Source organism: Canis aureus, chromosome 35 (genome assembly GCF_053574225.1).
Source record: "Canis aureus isolate CA01 chromosome 35, VMU_Caureus_v.1.0, whole genome shotgun sequence".
NCBI classification, from domain to species: Eukaryota; Metazoa; Chordata; class Mammalia; order Carnivora; family Canidae; genus Canis; species Canis aureus.
Window position 1 is genome coordinate 566,334 of NC_135645.1, and position 22,602 is coordinate 588,935.

The 22,602-nt window shown below is 58.8% G+C and overlaps 1 protein-coding gene across 8 annotated transcripts in view; it reads right to left on the minus strand.

Annotated features, from left to right (window-relative positions):
- Nucleotides 1-22,602, minus strand: part of XXYLT1 (xyloside xylosyltransferase 1) — a 233,364-nt gene that overhangs the window by 141,103 nt on the left and 69,659 nt on the right. For 6 of the 8 annotated variants that reach the window (XM_077884070.1, XM_077884071.1, XM_077884069.1 and 3 more), the window contains one exon: nucleotides 15,583-15,715. In XM_077884070.1, coding sequence (XP_077740196.1) covers nucleotides 15,583-15,715 — 133 coding nt within the window. Of the gene's footprint in view, nucleotides 1-8,790; nucleotides 9,006-12,009; nucleotides 12,096-15,582; nucleotides 15,716-22,602 lie in introns of those variants that run through there. The other 2 variants (XM_077884072.1, XM_077884073.1) reach the window with 2 other exon arrangements.

Here is a 22,602-nt window from a genome sequence, read left to right on the forward strand (position 1 = left end):
ATTCATTCCCTCTCTGGTGTAAAAGCCCTGGGGAGCCTGCCTCCATCCACCTGAAAACCTATACGACTGCGCGTTCCCCAACAATCAAAACCCCCAAGAAGAGACACCCGCGATGTCGTGCATTCCACACTCGTCGCAGCACCGCCGGGGAGGCCTGCGCACCAAGGAAGAAGCATTCAGGCTGTTTGTGCCGGAGGGACCGGACGTGCTGAAGCGGGAACCCAGCCTCTGCCAAATGTGACTGTGGACTGTAAGGTGCGGGGGGGACAGTCTGTACGGGGTTCAAACACCAACGCAGGAGTCTGGGTGCCCTGCGGTGTTTAAGGGGAAGATTGGGATTGTCGCGAACATGGAAGTACATTCTGTGAATCCCCAGAGAAGGGGGTGACCCGGCTGGGGGCTGGCTGCGTACGAAGCGGCCAAACTTCTCCTTACGGCTGTTTCACGACTCAGGAATTACAAAGGCGGGGGCCAGGCACCGTCCCCGAGGGTCTCAGGAGCTTAGAGGACAGGAGGGACCCCAGTTCTAGAACAGACTTAAGCGACACTGGGCAAAAGCTCACCTGCCCAAGTGCAGTCTTTTCTGCAAAATGGGATTCGGGACACCACCACCTGCCGTCCTCCTTTGAGCAATTAGTATGAGGAGCGAAGGTAAAAGCCATTTGTGACAGGTGAGCACTGTGCAAGCCTAAGGGGATGCGGCACCGTTACAACCACCGGCAGGAGCAGGGAGGCTGCAGCAGGAAGCTCAGGCCCCACGGCCTGCAGGGCAGCCCTGAGCTGCTCGGGGGTCAGCCGTTAGCTTGCCCGTCAAGGGTGTGCAGGCCCCAAAAAAGCAAATAACGCTCTTTGCCTCTGGAACGGAAGTGCACGGGACGACGAGATCTGAATCACAAGAGGCTGGATCCTGGGGCGCCCGGGTGGCTCAGCGGTTGAGCGTCTGCCTTCGGCTCAGGGCGTGATCCTGGGGACCCGGGATCGAGTCCCACGTCGGGCTCCCTGCGTGGAGCCTGCTTCTCCCTCTGCCTGTGTCTCTGCCTCTCTCTCGGTGTCTCTCGTGAATAAAAAAATAAATCTTGAAAAAAAAAAAACAAGAGTCTGGATCCAGAAGATACATTCTCCAAATGAGGACGGGCGCTAGGGAGCAAGCGTCTAGAAGGAGGTGGCCCGTCTTCAATTTGGCCAAGTCACGTGCGGCCTTCCATAGCTGCTCCGTCCCACGGTGCCCGCGTGAGGCAGACAAAGGGCTCCCACCGGGCGGCCTGGAGAAGCCGGGGCGCAGAAGGGGCCCCAAGTGACGAGAGAGCGTGGGGAGACAGACAGCAAGCGGGGTGTGACACCGGTGGGGCACGCCGGGGAGGACGCATGGGGACGGCCACGTTACAAGGAGAAGCCCGAGGCCTCTAGTAGCGCTGCTTCGGAAATCGTTGACGCCGTACCGCCGTGACCACTTCTCGGTGCGCAAGCCACGACGCCCAGGTGTACTCGCCGCTGGCTCCCGTCCGGCCACCTGCTGCCCCGCGGCCATCGCGCTCCCACACTGATCTTCTGCACCGCGGAACAGAGAAGCAAAGTCACGTTTTCCGTCACGGCCAAGGGCACACACCGGCCCATAAACCGTGAGGAGCTAAGGGCCCGGGACGGCTTCCCGGCTATGAGCACGTAGGGCAGGGGTGGCCTTCTTCCTGCCCGGCACGCTCCCTTCCCGAGTCAGGACACATCCTCTGGCTTCTAAAGCTGCACCCGCCGCCGCCACCCCCAGATGAGCAAACCGGAGCTTTAAATACGTCACGCAAGGTCACCTGGCTGGGAAGTGGTGGGACCCGGAGGCGCACAAGTTCCCCACCTTCTTGCGCACCCCGCGGTGCAACAGGAGCATGCACGTCCCCAGAAAAACGCGCGATCTGGCTTCACCCCGAAGGCTACGGGCAGCTCCCCCTGCTTCCTCCCGATACTTGGTGCCGTTATTTAAAAGTAGCCCAGCCTTCAAAATCCCAGCACGTTCTTAGCGACCCAGAGCGGGATGACGGCTGGAGGGAGGGCTGCAGTGCGCGGCCCCCAGGCCGGCCTTGTGAGGCTGGGAGGGGGGAGACGATGCTTAGCGCCGTCCTGAAAGAGCAATGAGCCCCGGCAGGGGAGACGTGCACACGCAGGAAGCACCTGTGCCCCGGGTCATGACCTGAGTGGCCTCAGAGCAGTCAGCGCTGAGGAGTGGGGGGCACGGCTAGGACCACCGAGGCCCTGGGGAGCTCTCCCGAGATGGCGGCTTCTCACTGCGCCTTGCGGGAGGAGGACGGCGAAGAGAGGGCAGGGTGGGGGGAGAGCCGCCGAGGCCCGGGGAGAGCATGCCCGAGGCCCACCCGGGAGACGCCTGGACGGCCCGTACGGTGGAGACAAAGGGTGCAGGGGAGCCAGCGGGAGAAGGTGGAGGTGGGGGCGCAGGCGGGAGGCTGCAGAGAGCCCTGAGCGGGGCCCACGTGGCGAGTGGGCTTTAGAATTAATTAATTAATTAGCACGACGCCAGTGGCCGAGCGTGGGCGCTCACAAGAGTCTGGGGGCGGGAAGTCGCATCAGCGAATCTGGGGGCAGGGACGGGGCAGCCGTCCCTTGGCTGCGGAGTGATGCGGAGCACACCGCTGGGAGCCATCCAGGAGACCGCCCGTCCTGAGACGAAACTGAAAGCCAGGTGGACAGCCGGGCTGCGGAGCCTCCGAGAGGCAGGAGCGGTGCGAGGGGGCCAGGGCCCCGGTGTCAGAATGAAGGCCAGGAGGAGGCAAGGTCCGGAGGCGCCTGCGCGTTCCGGTGGCCACAGACGCCTCAGAGGGTGCCCGGCCCTGTGCTGCAGGCAGGGTCAGCCCTCCAGGCCGTATACCCCTGAGGGAAGGCACGGAGACCACTAACGGGGACCCCCCAGCATTCTTCACAGCTGAGCCGTTGGCCACCGAGCCGGGCTGCGCAAGCCCAGATGCCCAAAGATGAGGGGCGAGGGCCACTCCCCAAAAGCATCCCGAGCTCACATCAACTGCCTACGGCCTTCTCTATCTTTTAATGCCAAGGCCGGGCCGCAGGGGCAAATCCGCAGTGTGGGCCTCAGTTTCCCTCCCCCTCCCAGAGGTGGGTTGTGCTGTCACCTGCGGCCCCTGCTGATCTCTCCCAGGACGTTCGGGAGATCCTGCTCCAGACGTACCCACGAGCCCATCTGGCAGGCACGGAGGGCATTTTCTGAGCCCTGCACCTCGGCCTGCGGAGGCCCGGCTGCCCTGCACGGGCCATCTGCTGGCTCTGGGCACGCACCAAAGCGCAGGGTCGCCTTTCCGGGCACGGGCTGACGGGGAGCAGCTCTGCCGAAGCGCTGACGTGCGGTTAATACGCAGTGAGGGGGGCGCTCGGGCGTTTCTGGGACCCGGCAAAAATCAATGGTGAAAACCAAGCATTTGCACTCCTGAGAGGCAGCTGCCTCGCCTCCACTGGTCTCCCCTGACTCCTTCTGCTTGCAAGTATGGCCCAATCCCAGTGGTGAGCCCTCGAAAGCAGCAAATTAGTCTCTCCGTGGTGTTAGTACCACCCCGCAGAGAAGCCTGAGCTTCCATTCAACGCTGGGCCAAGGGACAGCTCGTGGGCTCACCTGGACCACGGGAGAGGTGGGGGCAGGCGTGGGAGGTGCACTCAGAGACACCGGGTGCTTCTCCTCTTCCCCCTGGGAGTCCAGGCAAAGGGCAAACGGCAGCCCCGGAATGACCCGACATCCCCTCCCGGGCTCCAGCACATGGCAGGTCCTGACCCGCTGCCCAGCTCAGCCGCATCTCGGACCCTGGTACCTCGGCCTTCGTGGCCGCCTTGCCCTGCACCCCCCCCCCCCCCGGGTCTCCTCCCTCCGTCTCTCCCTGCTCTCCTGCTCTGTCCCCGGAGCTCAGTGTGAAGACGCGTCTCCGGGTGGTCCAGGAGAGTGCGCTTGACACTTGTCCCAGTGGAACCCCTACTAGTGTCCCAGGTCCACACCTGAAGGGTTGTAGCTTAAACAATGATTTATTGGTGAAATTAAACGGTCGCCCCACCTATGCTGTACTTCCCCCCAGAACCATTTCTCATGATGTTTGTCTTTACTTACTATAGTCAGGCAGATCTAGAAAACGGAATCTTTTCTTTTTTTAAGATTTTTATTTTTTTTTAATTTTTTAAAAAAATTTATTTATTCATGAGAGACACAGAGACACAGAGAGAGAGGCAGAGACCCAGGCAGAGGGAGAAGCGGGCTCTGTGCAGGGAGCCCGACGCGGGGCTCGATCCCGGGACCCCAGGATCACACCCCAGGCTGAAGGTGATGCTAAGCCGCGGAGCCACCCGGGCTGCCCTAAAGATGTTTGAAGACACAGGACACTTAAAGTAGTTGCCAGTTCTGATAACTGGTTAAGTCTGGGGATCTTTTTATTTTCTTCCAAAGTTATATTTCTGGACAAGAATTATGCTTGGCCTTGATACTTTACTATTAGGTAAGTTTGAGGCTGGTTAGAAAGACATTTGATGGAAAAAAAATTTTTTTAAGATTTTAATTATTTGAGAGAGAGCATGTGAGAGAGCATGAACGGCGGAGAAGGGCAGAGGAGGGACAGAGGGAGAAGCAGACTCTCTGCTGAGCAGGGAGCTGGACATGGGGCTCGATCCCAGGACCTCGAGATCATGATCAGAGCCAAAGGCAGACAGTTATCCAACTGAGCCATCGGGGCGCCCCCATTTGATAGAATTTTAAATTACCAATAAAATTCAACTACTTGGGGCAGCCCGGGGGGCTCAGCAGTTTAGCGCCACCTTCAGCCCAGGGCGTGACCCCGGGTCCCGGGATCGAGTTTTGCGTCGGGCTCCCTGCATGGAGCCTGCTTCTCTCTCGGCCTGTGTCTCTTCCTCTCTCTCTCTCTCTCTCTCACTGTGTGACTATCATAAATAAATAAAATTAAAAAAATAAACACCCAAACCTGTGGCCGTCAGCATCCAAGGACCAGACAACCAAAGTCTTCGGAAGGTCCAGGCCAAATGGTACAAGCCTTTGGTCAATTTTTGCCTCAGTGAATGTTAAACCCAAAGCCTCAACGTGGCAGTTCTTGGGCTGAATCTGGTGCACCACCGTGTCACTCGGCTAGCAGACTGTTGGTTTACCTATTTTGGTAATATTTGGTCAATATTTAATGATCAGAAGCTTTTACATTAACAACACAGATTTCTGGCTTCTCTTGGGAAAAAAAAAAAAAACACAAAGGTTTGGCAGCACTGGGCCCATATTCATGCAAAACAAACAAGAACATCAGAAACATCAGTCAAGACCCAAGACACAGATGGGGTTTCACTCAATTCTATCCTTCCTTGTCTTTCACAATCTGTTTCTGAATCTTCAAAAACTTGTATTACTTCTTGGAGGCATTTACCTGAAATTAAACTGCTGTGGCCTGTATCCTGAGTTTCTGAATCACAGATGGCCTCTTCTCGTGCTCGGTACAATGTGCTACGCTAACTGGATGATCCCCTTTTGAGAGCCTACCCAATACCCTCTCATGTTACAATTTAAAAAAAAAAATTTTTTTTTTTAATTTATTTATTCATGACAGACACAGAGAGAGATCCAGAGACGTAGGCAGAGGGAGAAGCAGGCTCCATGCAGGGAGCCCGATGCGGGACTCCATCCCGGGACCCCGGGGTCACGCCCTGGGCTGAAGGCAGGCGCTAACCGCTGAGCCACCAGGTGCCCCTCATGTAACAATTTTATACAAAACGACTACTCACTTTCACATGCTTTTGAATGTGATATGGCAAATGGACCGGAGACTGGGGCCCGTCTGGTCCGGTCTGGTCCGGTCTGGTCTGGGCAGGGGACTGGTGGGCACCTCCATGTGCAGCCCATCACATGCAGTCCGGATGCTGCATCTGGTCCACAAACCCCTCCCAGGTTTTGGCTGGACATCTCAGTCTCCTGGGGGCTCAGAGGCCCCAAAGACGGTCTCTACTCACTAGCTCATCTGTAGGATGCCTTTGACTTTGAGAGCAGCTGAAGGAAGGTGAGGTGTGAGGAGAGCGGTGACCTGAATGACCAAAACCACACCATAGTCTTTCCAAACCCCGATGACGTCTCGGCAGGAAGGAACAGGCAGAAAAAATTGGAGATGCTCTTCCCCCCGCTCTAGTTCTTCCTTCTAAAAAATGAGCCGACATTATGTCCCTACCTTGCTTAGACACTACTTCCCAGACTCTCTCAAAGCTCATCACCAATGAACAACCCTCACGTGGAGAACGTGAACGTCTTGTTTGCTGCCCAGACGAGTAGAATGCTACGATTACATCGCCCTCTTTAAACGGTTCCAAAGTCACGATTCTTGGGTCAAACCATATCAAACGGTCTGAGTCAGGGAAAGAGCTCCCCTTGCTTAGGGTCTGTGCAGATCCCAGGCTTCATTTTATGGAGGGTGGCAGTGTTTCCCAACAGGAACCCAGTGGAACCAGAGAAGCAGCCAAATGCACGGGTGCCTCACGCCACACAGACCGGAGGGAGGCCCCGGGAGCATCTCCCCGACCTCACATTTCTAGAAGTCTGTCGGGACCGGCAACCTCCAGCAGCAACGACATATCAAACGTTAGGGCCAAACGATACACAGAAAGCAATTCTGGTTCCTAAAAAGCTTCCTCTTTTACAAATAATGATAGAAAATTCTTGAGGACAGACACACCTGGGAAGGCTGGGTCCCTGGAGCAGTGTTCCTACGGGCAGCTCCTTGCTGTTGGGCTGAGTTACCCAGTTCAGGCCTAGGAGGCCAAGTGTTCATTTCAAACTCAGCTCCAGTTTTAAAACTTGGTATTTCTGCAACGGCTAGTTCTGCAGCGGACCCGGAGGCCGCGTACCCATTTCCCCTACGGCCGAAGGGCGGCTGCAATGCGTACCCGAGGGGCCCTGGAGTCACGGTGATCCCCTCCTCCCCCCCAGGAAGAGGCTTACAGAGGAGTCTTTTTTGCTGCCTAGATTGCAAATGAGACGTTTATTTGGCAAAAGAAACAAATTCTAGTAAGACCCTTTGGGGGGCCTCAGTGGGGAGCACCTGCCCGGGCTCATCTCCCGGTGGAGCGTCCCACCAACGGGGCCACAAACTTCCGACGGGCAGGGTTCAGTTTCCCTCTACTGCTTAGCCGGACCCTCGGCAAAAGCCGACTGCATGAGCGTTTTCTTGCGCGCAGAGCCGGGTCCACCCTGGGAGCCTCCTGCAGGCTGTGCTCACCCAGCAATCCCACTTCCCTTCCACAAATCCTTTCAGAAGGTGGACAGGGATTCGGAAAGCGGAACAGCCAGCCAGGGACGGCGTGTGCCCCACAGTCGGGGGCGCGGCTCTGCGGCAGGCATCTCCGGGCCCGGCGGAGGGAACCCGAGCGTAACAGCACCGACTCGCCACTCAGTCGCCACTGAGCTTCAGCGGCCCGACTGCCTGCATGCTGTGATCGCTTTGAAAGCAGGGACCGTGTCTCCTCCCTCGGAATTCCTCCAAGTTCACCCACGGGATGAGCCCAGCAAAACTCGAGAATAACCCTGTGTCCCCTGGACTGTCTTTAAAAGGAAGCACAGGGAAGCACTGTGTGTAGGAAGGGCGGCGGTGGGGCTGCAGAGCCTCCCCTGGCAGCGGGCACAGCTCGGGGAAGCAGCTCTCTCCGAATCAACCAGTGCTCCTTCGTGGACTCAGCAGGCATCTACTAGATGCCTGGGCCTTGGCCTGCACCCTGAGGAGAACGGGCAGTGTGCCCCCCCCCCCCCCGTCCATTCTCCCTCCTCCACGAGACATCTGCTCGGGTACCAGGCGACGGGTCTCCATGGGCTCAGCGGTGCCCCAGCACGGCTAACACGCAGGAGGAAACACACCGACCTGAGCTGTGCCTGCCGGGAAGGGAAGCCCTCCTGTGCCCGTCAGGACCCTCTACCCCCTGGGGCCAGCACAGCCCGCCCCCAGCAGCCTGCCCGCAGCCCGTGGCCCTCGGCGGGCGCTGGATGCCCACAGCTCCAGGCGCACAGCGGCAGACGGGCCACGGTTAACATTCCCAGGAACACAGCTCCATTCTGCGCTTCTGTAGACATCTTTTCCCTTTTATTTATTTATTTTTTGTAGATTTTATTTATTTATTCATGAGAGACACAGAGAGAGGCAGAGACACAGGCAGAGGGAGGAGCTGACTCCACGCAGGGAGCCCGACACGGGACTCGATCGTGCGACCTGGGGTCAACACCCTGGGCTGAAGGCGGTGCTAAACCACTGAGCCACCTGGGCTGCCCCTGTTGGGTCTTTATTTTTCTTTAATTTTTTATATTTTATGTATTTATAAGAGAGAGAGAGAGAGAGAAAGAGGGAGAGAAGCAGGCTCCATGCAGGGAGCCCGATGCAGGACTCAATCCCAGGACCCAGGGATCACGCCCTGAGCTGAAGGCAGACGCTCAACCACTGAGCCACCCAGGCATTCCCTCTTTTCCCTTTTAAAACACATTTTCCCAGTGGTGGGAGTAAAAAATGATCACCTCATAGTAGGTATTTTTATGTCGACTGCAGGGCAGGACTCTCCCTCCCCTCCTATAATTCCTGGGGGGCCCCCATCACCGCCTCTGGACCACACGGGTGAGGCCTGCAGGGGCCCGGGGACTTGAGGAAACTCTCAGCCTCTTTCTCAGCCACTATGTAAAAGGCAGCAGCCTTTTTTCCGTCACTCAGATTGAACTCTAATAGAAACTGACAGGCTCAATTTTGATTAATTAAAAAGAAAACAAAAAATAAAACAAAAAAACCACGAGCACAAGCGCCAAGCAATTCCTTTTCGGGTGTCAGATGGAAAGAGAAGCTACGATCGGAAGGGGTGGTGGCGGCAGGGCATCTCCTATGAAGCAGAACTTCGTGCCCAGTGAGGATTTCAGACCCAGGGACTTGAGGACAGAATGACACGATGAATTCACACAACCCTCCTCAGCTCCAGACCAGGCGACAGCTAATAGGATGCTTTAAAAAAAAAAAAACAAAAAAAAACAAATAATAGATGAGAGCTGACATTTACAGGTGCAGTGGTATGTACGGGCTGCGACGTGCTTCAAGACAACAGAGATCCAGAGGAGGGAGGAAGAGGAGAGGTGAGGAGTAGGGATGGAACCGGCCTGGCCACGGGCTGGGGATGCCTAAGCTCCATGAACACTGCAACACTCACGCACCCAGCGAACTGCGGGAGTCTGTCTCCTTCTGCATATGTTTGAAGTTTTCCCAGAAATACTGAGTTGGGTATAAGGGTGGCCAAGATACACTGGTAAGTGAACCAAAAAAAACATGCACAAGGGTATAAAGTATGAATCCACGTATACGCGCACATACGTGTTGGTAAATTGGCGGAAAATTTCTGGGAAAATAAGAGTCCTCATATACTTCTTGATTTTTTAATGAAAATACACTACTTTTATATAATGAATTTTTTAAATATTTTATTTATTTATTCATGAGCAACACAGAGAGAGAGAGAGAGAGAGGCAGAGGCAGAGACACAGGCAGAGGGAGAAGCAGGCTCCATGCAGGGAGCCTGATGTGGGACTCGATCCCAGGTCTCCAGGATCACGCCCTGGGCTGAAGGCGGCGCCAAACTGCTGGGCCACCGGGGCTGCCCTGAATTTTTTTTTCTTTTTTAATTCAAGCAGTGCAGCAGGGCAAAGGACAGCAGGGTTAAAACAATGAAGTGAACGTCTTGGTGGAGCAGAAAGCTCGTTGGTGATGGGTGAGCAGGGCTGGAGCCCTGGGGGGCACTGGGGTGTGGACAGCAGCTGGGCCTCTGCAGGGCACTGAGACACCCTGGTTGACACTGTGGGAAGCAGGAGGGGGCGTCGGCCCCCTTCCTTCCTCCCTGCTGGCTACCCCCACGCTGCCGTCTTCCACCTGCGCAGCTCCCCCTCTCCGAGCTCCTGGTTTCCCACGGACCAGACTGAGAGTTCCCTCCTTTATTGTGGACGGCTGATTCCTCCTTGTAACGCTGTCTTGCAAGTAGCCCACGCAGCTTCGGGTATACGGCGAGAGCATAAAACCTCCCTGCATAGACACTAAATTCACGGTGCTGATCTCAGGGGAGGGAGGGAGAGAGGGAAGGACGGTGCACAGCATCCAGCATCGCCACCCCAGCCGCCACCCCAGCCACCAGGGCAGGAAGTAAAGGATCGGCCCTCTTGTCCTCCAAAAAGGGCAGGAGGTTTATATGGCAGGGAGGTCCTACACACAGGCAGGGGGTTCAAGGGCCAAGACGCCGAAATAGTGGCACTAATTCCGCCGTCAGTCGCTCCTATTTTACACACGAGGGAACCACCCCAGGAGTTAAGGGACTTCCCTTGGGTCACAGCCCTAACTAAGGGGCTGAGCCGGGAGGAGACAAATGGCCACGACCAGTCGGGAGCGCCAGTCTCCACCAGGCACCCCGCACACGGCGGTTCCACGCTCCAGCCAACCCCACCGTGAGTACCGAGTGGCACAGGTGGGGCCGTCCCGCACGGCCGTCTCCCAGCCCTGTGCTAAGTCCTCACTCGCTCCCAGAGGCCCTCGATGGGTCAAGGCTACACCTGCGGAAAGACTGGGCATTCCAGCCACCCGGAGAGGGGCCAGGCGGGCACAGATGCTATCGATAAAAACTGCGTGGCCTAAAGAGCTGGAAGAGCAGACGTTATCACAATACCGGACGCAAAAGCAAATTCCTGCCTAGAGGTGTGTTATCAGCAGCTGACAGGACTAGCCTGCTGCTTCCACCTCATGGTGGGTTCGGGCTCAAACAGCACACAGCGGGCCCGCGGAGCCAACGGAGAAGGAGCCGGAAGCCGGCGGCCCCGCCAACAAGGCTCCCATTCAGCAGCTCCTCGGTGGCCAGCTCCACGACGGGGAGGAGAGGCCGTGGTCCCAGCTCCAGGCTCGCTCAAGCTCACGCTCACCCTCACGCTCACTCTCGGTCCAGGCTCAGCAGGAACCCCACGGCCCAAAGCCGGGCCTCCCAGCTCCAGCGCCCTCCCCGCGGACCCAGATCACAAGCCGGCCTCTAGCTGCTGCAGAGCGGTGACCCTCAGACCTGGTGCCTCGCGGAAACGTTGAGAGCGGCCGCCTACCCGCCCCCCGCACCCTGCACCCCGCTTTCCTTACAAGCTCCTGCTTCCATAAGGCTGTGCTCCTGCCCACTTGGGGATTTGTAGAGAAGCCGGATCACTCCCTTCTACTAAACAGAGGTTTTAACTCTTGGGTAGGGGTAGAGCTACCAGGTTTAGCAAAACATGCAAACCAACAAAAAACAGGGTGTCCGTGGATTTAAATTCCATATAAACAGCAAATAACTGCTCTGTAGAAGCATGTCCCCTGCAGTATTTGGAGTATACGTACACAAGGCAATTATTTGTTGTTTTTCTGAAATCCAACCTAAGTGAATGTCGTGTGCCTTAACTGACAACCCCGTATGGTTTCCTGGGGTAGAGCAGAAGTATCCAGTAGAACGAACCATCTCGAAAAGAAAACAAACAAGAGCTGGGAGGATTATGGGAGGAAAGTGAGCAAGTGCCCTCTACTGAGTGTCTCCCACGACCGCAGCTTTCCTGCACGTTGCTTCACGTACGTTCCCCAGTAATTCTATGCTTCAGGTGTAGTCATCCCCACTTACACGTTAAAAAATAAAACAAAACCGAGGCCAGGGAATCAAGTGACTTGCAAAAAGCCTCACAAATCCACAGCTTCTGAGAATGGCCCAAATGGGATTTCTTCGGCATCAAGAAGGAATCTGCATCTTCGGCATCTGCTCTGCCTGCGGATACGTATTTATAGTGTCGCAGGCTCTGCATAAGGAGGGTCCTACGGTCCTACGTTCATAAGGAAGCAGATTCAAAACGGTATCCTGGACTGACGTGTGTGTAAAATACAGCTGCCCGTTTGCAGAGAAAGCATCGGGCCCTTCTCCCCTTCGGCCGTGTATCCCAGAGTGAACACGTCACCTACGAGGAGTTACCTGTCCGGCGGTCTAGTTCTCCAACAAAGAGGCAGAGAAAGGGCCAAGACAGGGCCGTTCCACCCGAAATGACCGCGGCTCCCAATCTGCAGACAAGAAAGGTCACGGGATGTTTGACTCAACAGAATCCTAACGGGGGGCGGGGGGGGGTGCACCTGGCTGGCTCAGTTGGTTAAGTGTCCGTCTTTGGCAAACCAGGTTCCAAACCTGCTTCTCCCTCTCCTGCTCCCCCTGCTTGTGTGCTCAATCTCTCGCTTTATCAAATACATAAAATTAAGAAAAAAAGGAAAAAAAAAAAAAGAATACTAACAGGGACCCTCGAGTAAAAGGTGCCTCTACCACTAGTTCAGCATCCCACAGTCCGTCACTTCCCAGGAAGCACAGTGAGTTTATTTATTTATTTTTAAAGATTTTATTCATTTATTAGAGACGGAGACGGGGAGAGAGAGAGAGAGGCAGGGACACAGGCAGAGGGAGAAGCAGGCTCCATGCAGGGAGCCCGACGTGGGACTTGATCCCAGGACCCCAGGGTCACGCCCTGAGCTGAAGGCAGTGCTAACCACTGAGCCACCCGTGCTGCCCCGCACGGTGAGTTTAGTATACACGTGGGTGTGGAAGTGGGGGGGGGGAAGGGGATTAAAAAAGAAAAAGGCAAAGAAAGCTATTTGTCAAATGAATAATGAGAACTACTTTTTCCTCCACCCCCCTCCAAGCTGCTAACGTTCTTGGTGGCACACAATGGAGGGGAAACAACCATAAAAATGACTTAACGTGCGTCCTTTTGAAGTACAGTAACTGTCAGGCAAGGGCCTATAAACATAACACAGTCGAGGAGATGCAAGATTTATTTCTGCTCAGTGAACTTCCAGAGCAAGATGCACTCGGTGCGTCAGTCAAGTTTTTGCTCCTGTGCTGTTGTTTTGTTTCCGGATTTTCCTTTCTTTTCATAGAGGCTAGCAGATGTTGCTTATGATAAAGACCCTGCCCACCTCCCACTCGGCCACTTAGGGAGACCACGTGGTTGCGGGAACTCCCACTGGTTCCCGGTTCCTCAAGGACCGCAGGGGGTGGGCAGTGGGCAGACGCGGGCCGGGACGCCCCTCCGGCGGTGATGGCCAGGTCAGAGGCGTGGGGCCGCGGCGGCCGCTCCAGAGAAGGGCCCGGCTCCGTCTCCTTGCTACCCGTCCACACCCTGGGTCTCCTCCCACCCCTTCCCCACAAGCACCTGTACCCGGCCACAGGCTCCAAAGACACACACAACCAACACTTTTTCTTTGGGGCCACTGGAGTCTCCAGTTTTCTAGCGGAAAACAGCAAAAATTCCACAAAAACCCACAGTCCACTCCCCGTCTGACCCACCGGCACCAAACCCTTCCCAGCCCCAGCCCAAGATGGCAAAGGCTCAGAGGCAGCTGCGCCGAGCCAGTAGGGCGCACGTCTGTGCGGCGCGGTCGTTTGCAGACTTAGCTATTAAAGGCTTTATAAGCACTTCAGCGGGGGAGGGAGGGGGGAGTGCGTAAAGGGGTGTTTGTTTCTGGTGATCCTGAGCGCATGAGCCCCACAAACAGGCCAGACTCCTCCAGCAGCTGCAGGGGCCTCAGTTTTCTCACTGGACGTCATGATAATTAAAGACTGAAGGCAAGAAAAATTCAATTTCATTTTGGATCTAAAAATCTTTCTGAGATTTCTTTTGAGAAGTCCAGACAATTAAGCTGATTTAAGTTTCACTGTAAAATCCTAGATCTACAAAAACATGAATTCTGGCCAACTCTATTTAAATGGGATCATGTCTTCTCCACTTATATTAGATGGGAAGGTTCCAAGCCAGGGCTTGAAGGCGCCACTGCTCTGCCTGCATTTAACCATGGTGTGAGTATCCCGGGGACCCTGGCCCTTAGGGAGCGGCGAGGGGTCCACCAGCAGACACGCAGCCTCAGGACACAGGACAGACAACGAGGAGACGGCGGGTCAGGAGGGCGGCGTCACGGTGCCAGAGCAGGTGGACGGAGGGCTTGCGGCACACCTGCTCCCATCCTCACGTGGGAGGAGCCCAGGCCCCAAGCGCAGAGCGCAGGGCCGGCCCGTAGGGCTCTGGGCTCTCAGCTCGGTGCTCCCTCCATCGCCCTCCAGGTGTGAAGCCAAGAACCCCGAACGTAAGATCCACCTTGTATCAAGGTGAGGGAATGAGGCCCGGAGGCCGCTATGAGCTCAAGTGGCAAATGTGTGCCTGAGGCCTCCCCTCCTGTTCCCGGCAGAGTGCGAGGCTCCGCTGTGTAGGGGCGGCAGCCTGGGGAGTGTGATGTAAGGCTGAACAGCCCACAAGGCCCGGAGTTATCAGGCCACTCAGAGGCCTTGCAGGAATTTCCTGTTATGTGATCTGCGTCTTGCAAATAGTCACAAGCAAGCGAGCTGTCACTCCCCGCTCTCTTAGGGGAAGTGCAGGCTCCTGGGTCACTCGTCTCCAAAGACGGCCCGGCTCCAGGAACGTCTGCAGGGAGCTGGCAGGAGGCTCTGCTCTGAGAACAAAGAGGGCAGCGCGCTGCTGCTGCTGCTGCGTGGGCTCTGGCTCCACCGGAGGAGGATCCTCGGGGACGTGGAGCTCTCTGGACCCAGAACCACGGGTCTAGTTTTTAGCAAAGGCTTGTAGGGACTTCTGCTTTTCCTTTCCCTTGTTTCAGCTGTAAGACCTGCAGTGCACGCAGGAGAGTGTGTGCAACCGTGTGCACGGCCCCCAGGTGGAGAACTAACGACACTGAGGCGCCCCAGAGGCAGTGTGTACCCGAGGCCTGCCCCCTCCCTGCCCTCACCCCGCAGAGGGAGCGCCGTGCCGGCCCAGGGGCCCATCGCTGCCACGTGGGGTGCACCTAAGGGCCACGTTTAGCTGTGTCTGGCAGGGCGTGAGGCTGCCCCTGGCTCGTTTTTGCATTTGTACGGCACCCAGCTGGACAAACGTATTTTATGGGCCCGTCCTCTTAGCTACGGACATTCAAGTCATTCTCAGTTGTTGCCTACGGCGCACGACGCTGCAGCGGATACCCCCGACCACGTCTCCCGGCTCTCAGGCGCCGGGGTTTCTCGGGCGCGCACGTCAGGCCACGAAGCGCTGCGTCATGCATGATGCGTTCTCCTCTGCGACCAGGCATCGAAGAGCTGCGCGGCTTTCCCTCCTTCTGAGACAGAACCCGCTCTGCTCGCACGGGGCGGGGGGCGGGGGGGTGACCGGTGACTGAGGCAGGACACCTGGCTCCTCGTCAGCCCGGCAAGTCAGAGCTCCAGCCTGACACGGCCCTTACCAGGGAAAACCCGAGATCTCAAAACTGAGCTTAACCAGAGTCAACAACCAAAACAGCCCGGCTTTCTACAGGAAAAGTCTTACAAATTCCCCCAAGAGGACGAGGCGGCCTCACGGCTGCGGGGACCACCTGCCCGCACCACTGTCTGCAGCAAGTACAGGTGCGTCCGCTCGCCCACAGGTTTAAGCGAACTCCGCCTACCAATAAATCCCGCTTTGCCGTGGGCAGCAGGACACGGGAGGCGAGGGGGTGCGGCCGGGCCCTCACGGCGGCCACGTACCTGTACACCGGCTGCATCTCTCTCGCTATGCCGATGACGGCGCCCGGCAGGAAACTGTCAAACTCCTCAAACAATTCCCGGATGTTGGTCTTGTACTTCAGGTCTAGGTCCAGCTGAATTATCCGCAGGATCTCTGGAGGAAAGATAAAGAAAATGAGAGCCAGACACATATCCTGGGAGGCTCCACCACGGGCAGAAAATGAGGGAAGGCTGCAGAGACAGGTACGGGATCGCTCCCGCCGTCACCGCGCGATGCACAGTCGTCGCTGGACACCAAGGCCCGTCATCCGCCAGCGACCCACCCCGCTCCAAGTGTCCGTAAACAACTGCCCACCTTTCCTTCCACCGGCAGACAGGCCTTGGGTTCCTGACCCGGTGGCCCCATGCTCCGCGTCAGGCCCGCTGTCCGCACGATACGCTCCAGGGCCGCCCCACGGAAAGCCCAAGGCACACGGGGCTCCTCCTTGGGGCACAGGCGACCCCATAGGACAGAGGGCCGGCAACCCCCCACTCAGACTTTCTCCAGCCTACGTGTGCGTGTAGCCTGGATGCCACCAGGGCAGCTGAAAGGCCCCAGACACGGCTAGGTCCCCATCCCACGACGGAGAGACGGCGTGGCTCTAATCAGACAGACGGAGCCTCAGCATCACCCGTTTGCCCCTGTCGCCTGCAGACTCAGGGTGAGGAGGGAGGGGGAGGCACTGGCTCTGTCCGTCCCCCGCAAGCCTGACTCCGCTCTGGAGTGGCAGTGCTGGGGCCCAGCTGCCCGGGGCGTCCCCCACCAGCAAAGACACGCGGCTGCCTGGACGCAAGGAGACAGGCCCTAGTGCGGACGTGAAAAGGGAGGGGCTCCGGGGGCTCCAGGGAGGGGGCGCTCAGGGTCAAATGATGCCGGAGACCAAGGAGGGGGCCCAAGGTGGGGATCGGGGGCTCTGGAGGCTCCAGGGAGGGGGTGCTCAGGGTCAAATGATGCCGGAGACCAAGGAGGGGGCCCAAGGTGGGGATCGGGACACGCGGGTGCAAGGTCCAGCTCTGCTGCTGCTGAGCTCTGTGACCCTGGGAGAACGGCTCCTCTAAACCGTAGCTGCCTCATTTGTCAAAGTGGGGGGTGATACGATGGGCCTCCGGGGCCCCACGTCAGGCAGATGACAGGACAGGCGGGCAGCGTCCCGTATTCAGGCTGCAGGGCCCCGCGGGAATCCAGGGTTTGGAGAGCAGGGGCATCACTGACGCTGGAGGTAGTCAGGGGAGGTTTCCTGGAGGAGGAAGACATATGGGCAGGGACAGACAGATGAGGCCAGAGACCACCACCGGCCCCCGACGTGAGGCTCCGCCCGTGTCCTGAGAGGACAGCTGCCCACGGAGGCCCTGTGAGGACGGGGACCGTGTCTGTGGCACCTCGGCCTCCACCCACTCATACGCAGGCTTGGCAGTCGGTCAACGCGCAGGAATGTGTGTGGAATTCAATAGGCCCCCTCTCAATGAGCTTAGGAAGAAATCACAGCTTACGATTCCAGAAACACTGATTCATCTGTTCTTGTTCTCTTTTCCTTTGTGGCACAGCTGACGTCTGACCTGAGTGTTTTGAAAATAATCAGTGACGCTTGGCGAGAACGCAGCACCCAGGCCAGGGGAAAGGGTGGGGGTGCCAGACGCAGGCTTCCCGGGCCCCGCGGGAAGGGGCTGCAGGAGGTGGGCCGCCCACCGCGTGGACCCTGCCGCCTGCCTGCACCCACACCCCGTCCAGCAAAGCCGCTGCTCTCCCCCACCAAGCACAGCACCCAGCACTGCACCGAGGAGCCAGGGAGGTGAGGCCTCGGGGCCCCTGCAGTGGCTCGGCTGTCCCCCGGAAAGCTGCCCTGCACCAGCAGTGCAGGACGGGGGCAGCTTACAGGGCAGGGCCTCGGGCCCCCGCTGCTCTCAGAGGCGACCCTGCGAGGACCACCCACACCGTGTCCCAGGAGACGACGTGGGAACGAGAGTCCTAGCGCTCGAGAGGTCACGGTGGGGAGGCCCCGTGGCACACGCGCCGCCTGCAGTCACCGTTTTCCTCCCGGCTGCTCTGGTGCAGGGTGGAGCAGAGCTCCAATGAGACAGGGCCGGGGGCACTGCCATCCCGTCGTCCCGGGGTGAGGAACCCCATCATCGCAGGTTCTGTCGGTGAAGGGGGCGGAGGGGACAAAGGCCAAGAGAGGGGAGGCCTCGAAGAGGGACCGACGGGGCTATGGGAGGAGGGGTAGGTTGTCGTCCTGGCCCTGGGGGGACACTGTCGATGGCAGCAACGACAGCCGCAGGGAAGCACCCTCTGTGAGTGGGAGTGCCCGGCACGCACAGGCACCAGCTCAGTTCTCATTAACCACCTGAAGATGCGGAGTTGTTCTGACGTCCAGATGAAGAAACAGGCTTAGAAGAGTCAAAAACAATAGTCCGAGGCCCTGCGATAAATCGGCTGGGGCTGGGACCTGAACCTGGGTCAGCTTCGCCTGAAAGCCCAGCACGTCGTGTCTGGAGGCCTGGCATCTGCTCCGAGCAGAGAGAAGCTCCAGGGACGCAGGTCCGGCTCCCCAGGGACGCGGGTCCGGCTCCCCTGCCGCCCGCGCAGGCCCGCACAGCAGTGCCCAGGACCTTGACACACGGCAGAGCGACGAGCTGGCCACAGTGTGAGACTTAAGGCCGTCCCCACACGTAGTTCCGGGGACGCATAGAGACTCCGGGTGATGGGGAGGCCCGTCGTCAGCCTCCCTTGAGAGCCTGCCGTGTGCCACGCGCACTCCCCGGGCTCTGAGGTCACAGGAGTCCGACCTGCTGTACAAGGAGCAGCCCGAAGGCCTGGACGGGCCCTGCCCCGTGGCCCGCGTGCCCCCCGCCACAGGAGCACTCCTCGAGGACGGGGACGCACAGGAGGGCAGAGCTCAGGCACGGCTCCTGCAGAGGCCAGTCCCTTCCTCTGCGCAGAGCCCTGGCCTCGCCCTGGCCTCGCCTTAAGAAGCCCATCGGTCAGTCTGAGCACCGCCCTGCCCCTTGGGGACTGGCCGGGAGCAAAGCTGGACACGCCCGGGAATCCGGAGCCTTTTACCGTTTCACAACTCCCCACTTATAAAGTAGCTGCTTCTGCTACGAGTCGCTGCTGCTCCAAGACGGACTCCACGGAATGAGGTGAACTGGAAGGAGAAAGACAGCGGCTGCCCTCGAACGGACGTCTTCACGGCGGAGGGAGGGCCGGGCCCGGGGACACTGGCTTCTGCTCTGAGAGCCCGACCTGCGGCGCTGCACGGGCCTCTGTCCAGACGCTTACTCTGCTCTGTGACTGTGAAGATGCCAGGCTGTGACGGTCGCCGCGGGAGAGAGGGACATGCCTACGAGGAAGGCTGGAACGGCGTAGGGCGAGATTCGCGTAAAGGGCCCTGTTCCTCCGGCCCCTGGCTCTCCGTGGACTACGGGGCAGGGGCGGGGGCGGCTCCCCTGAGGAGGAGACAAGGTTGGTGCATGGTAGGAAAAGCACAGGGAGGGCCCAGGAGGGGGCTGGTCGGAGGCAGCTGTAACGACAGCCCTTAGGACCACGGAGATGGAAAGAACAGATGACTCCAAAGCGAAGAGGAGATGAAATCTCTAAAGCATGGGGAAGAACGTCTCAGAAAAAGGAGCAGACGTCTACAAAACTCAAAGCAGCGGCCGGCATCCAGGCTGTGTGAACGTCTGCCGTGTCAGGATCCCAAGAGAAAATGGTAATATTAAAAAAAAAAAAAAAAAAAAAAGACAAAGAGGACAGAATAATCTCGGATAACAGATCTGAAGGAAGAGCTGACCTACCCATTACACAGACGGGGAAACTGAGGTCCAAAGAAGCCGTGGGACTTGCCAGGGTCACAGTGTTGAGCTAAGTGGCAAAGCTGGTCCCAGAACTCGGGTGTCCCGACCGGCCGGCCGATGCTCTCAGGTCAGTCGGTGCCCCTCTTCCGCTACCCACGCCCACCGGGGGCCATGAACTCAAGAGCAGGAAACGCTGTGGCCCAAAGGGCTGTGCACAAGGCTCGCCCGTGGCTCATGGGGGATCCGCATCTCACACCGTGAAAACGCGAACCTGAAGACGAGCGGGAGTAGCTCAAGAAGAAAGAGGCCTCTGCGACCACGTCCTTGGGCGGCTTTTGGGAAACGGCCGTCCGCATCCTCGCATTAGCATCAGGCAGGGATGCTAGGAAATGAACAGGACCAAGGACTCTTCCCACTTCCCTGACAACGCACGCTGAGCCGTACGACGTCCCAAGGGAGGCAGGAGCCAGCGGCCCGGTGCCTGCGGCAACAAGCGCGGCACCAGGAGTGAGACTGGGTGCCCCTTCCCCGCCCCGCCGCTCGGCCCCCTCCTGTTCTAGGTGGACCTAAGGACGTGGGTGCCGCTACGTCCATCGGCTGGTGACGGGCCTGTCAACCGGGCCCTCGAGCCTACCGACCGCACGGCGAGGGTGGCCGGAAGCCGGGCGTGCGTTAGGGCGTGGAGGCATCTGGGGAACACCTTCGCGCTGGCCATCGTCCCGGGAGGAGTGTGGCCGCCGCCGGCCCGGCCCCTTGGTGGACACAGGCAGGGGAGCTCCTGGCAGCGTCACCTCGTGGGGCAGCCCTCAGAGCCTCAAACGCTGCTTCCCGCGTGGCACGGCGGTCTGGCAAGACCTCGGCAGGCTGAAACGGAAGACCTGCTGCGTCCCGGGACAGACCCCTCGACCCCAGGACCGGTAAACGTGCGACCGTAGGACGGGAGTCACTGATGTGGGCCGACCCCACGTGGGGAAGGACGCTGAGGACCTCGGCGGGCTTCTTGGTGGGAGACGCGGTTCCTGCCGAACGTCAACCCCAGAGGGCAGAGCCAAAGACGGTGGTGGGTACGGCCTTGCGAGGCGCCAGCCCGCTCAGCTCACCCTCCCGGGCTCCAGTTTCTAACAAGTGGCGAAAGGAAAGACGAGCCTCCAAGGGCGCGAGGAGTCCCCGGGGTTCGGGAGGGTTCGAAGCACCGGGCCACACAGCCCACGCCTCGCCCCGGCGCATCGCAACAGGCAACGCGCGCAGCCTCAGGGCGGCTGGGACTTGGCAGGTCAGCACTCCCCGGGGAAGGGCCCGCGACGGCTCCTCGCCAGCCTCCCAGGCACAGTCACAAGGCGGGTCATCTGACCACACACCACGGATGGAGTTACAGCCCAGAGGGAGTAGCTGGTGACAGCCAAGAACAAACAGAAGCGGGGAGCAGCTTCCCTTCCTCGCCCCGCCCTTCTCCCGTCCCCGGAGACTATTCCTCGCGGACGCGCCTTCCACACCGGACAGACGAGGAAAGGACGGGCACGCACAGGAGCCCGGGCCGGCACACGGGCTCACGCGGGCGCCTTCTTTCCCCTCCCGTCTCGCATGAGCGTCAGCTGCCCGGGGACGGACGTTTACGGCCCCTCAGGACAGCAGGCCCAGCTGTCGGTGACCGCGGGAGGGTGGGGGAGAAGGGGACGCCGTGACAGCCCGAGGTCCAGGGGGTGTCAGGGTGCTGGGGCCGGGCAGCCGCCTGGGAAGGAAGCTCCACGTCTCCCCGGCCGCCCGGGGACGGCACTGCTGCCTTCTCGCCCTCCGCGGCCTCGTACTTGCAGTCCGGGCCGCCCCGGCTTGCGGAGCCCAGGGCAACGGGGAACGGACCCCGTGCAGGACGGGCCCGAGGGGCAGGCCCAGCCGCAGCGGCCGGGCTCCTGCTGCCCGGGGTCTAGGCGTGCGATGGAAGCCCTGCCACCACCACGCAGACCTCAGCGGTGCCCCGACGGCGCCCGCACAGGCCCAGCTGCAGGACAGCTGGCTACCCCGGGGGACGGCTGCCACCAAGGGTCACGGTGGACCCCGGGGCCCAGGCCTGGGACAGACTCCTGGGGCTCCCCCCGCCTGCTCCAGTGCCTCCCGGGGAGCAGACACGGGGGTTTGTGGGCCAGGCCCAGGACGGGCGCTTTACACCTGCTGACATGGCCCACGAGCCCCTTCCCCGCTCACGCCACCCTGGCCCCCTGGCCACCGCACGGCCGGACGCGGCAGGCGGGCTCCGCTGGCTCTCCCCCGGCTGCGGCTGTGCACATCAGCAGCCCACCCCGCCTCTGAGGGCGGACCCGGGGTCCCTGAGAATGATTCATAGGACCTGTTAGCAGCCCTGGCGAAAGGTTTGGGGGCCCAGGCTTCGAAATTAATGACCACGGTCAGCTTTACGTATTAGCCGGACAACAGATTCTTTCTCCAGCCTTCCTCGCCCCCTCTCAAAATTAAGCATAGAAAACGGAGTGTGAGCTATGGCCTGGCCCTCACATTCTTTATGACCATCGGCTCCCGTTTTGTGGACAAGGCAAAACAAATTATTATGAAACGACAGGTTTTTGTGGGTTTTTTTGTTTTGTTTGTTTGTTTTTTGGCTTCTGCAGCAGCGTAAACATGCGTTTCTTCCTTCGCCCTCCTGCCTTCGGTGACTGGTTATATAAATCATATCTTTCGGGATAGGACACAATTTATTTCCAACTTGGCTGAAGAACTTTAGGGACGTATATAATGTACAACAACACACGCAGCACCGGGTCTCCATTTTCCTCTCATCTCTCTTGCCAGCATGAAATTATAGCTCATGTACTTCTTTATGAGTCTCAATCTGCAGAGGAAACTGGGTTTTAGGTCTGGAAGTCAGAACCGCCCCCCCCTTCTCTCATTTCCATGGCAGAGATGCCCGCGCCCCCGCTGGCCTCTCTGCAGCGTGGCTCCCGGGCGGGTGGGGGGGGGGGTGCTGCTAGAGACTTTACTTTGATCTGCAAAAGCTTAAGCCCTGCTTCCTACTGGGGCACGACCACATTCTGACTCGGGCCTGGTCTCTGCTCTCCACCAGCGAGCGAGCGTCCTTCACAGGCCCGCGGGATGGCAGCTGGAGAGCCGTCCTCCCGGCGCAGAATTCACAGGTGTCTTCTGAAAGCAGCGATACGGTTACCGCTGGTCCGCCCAAACGGTCAGCAGATCAACTTTCCAAGT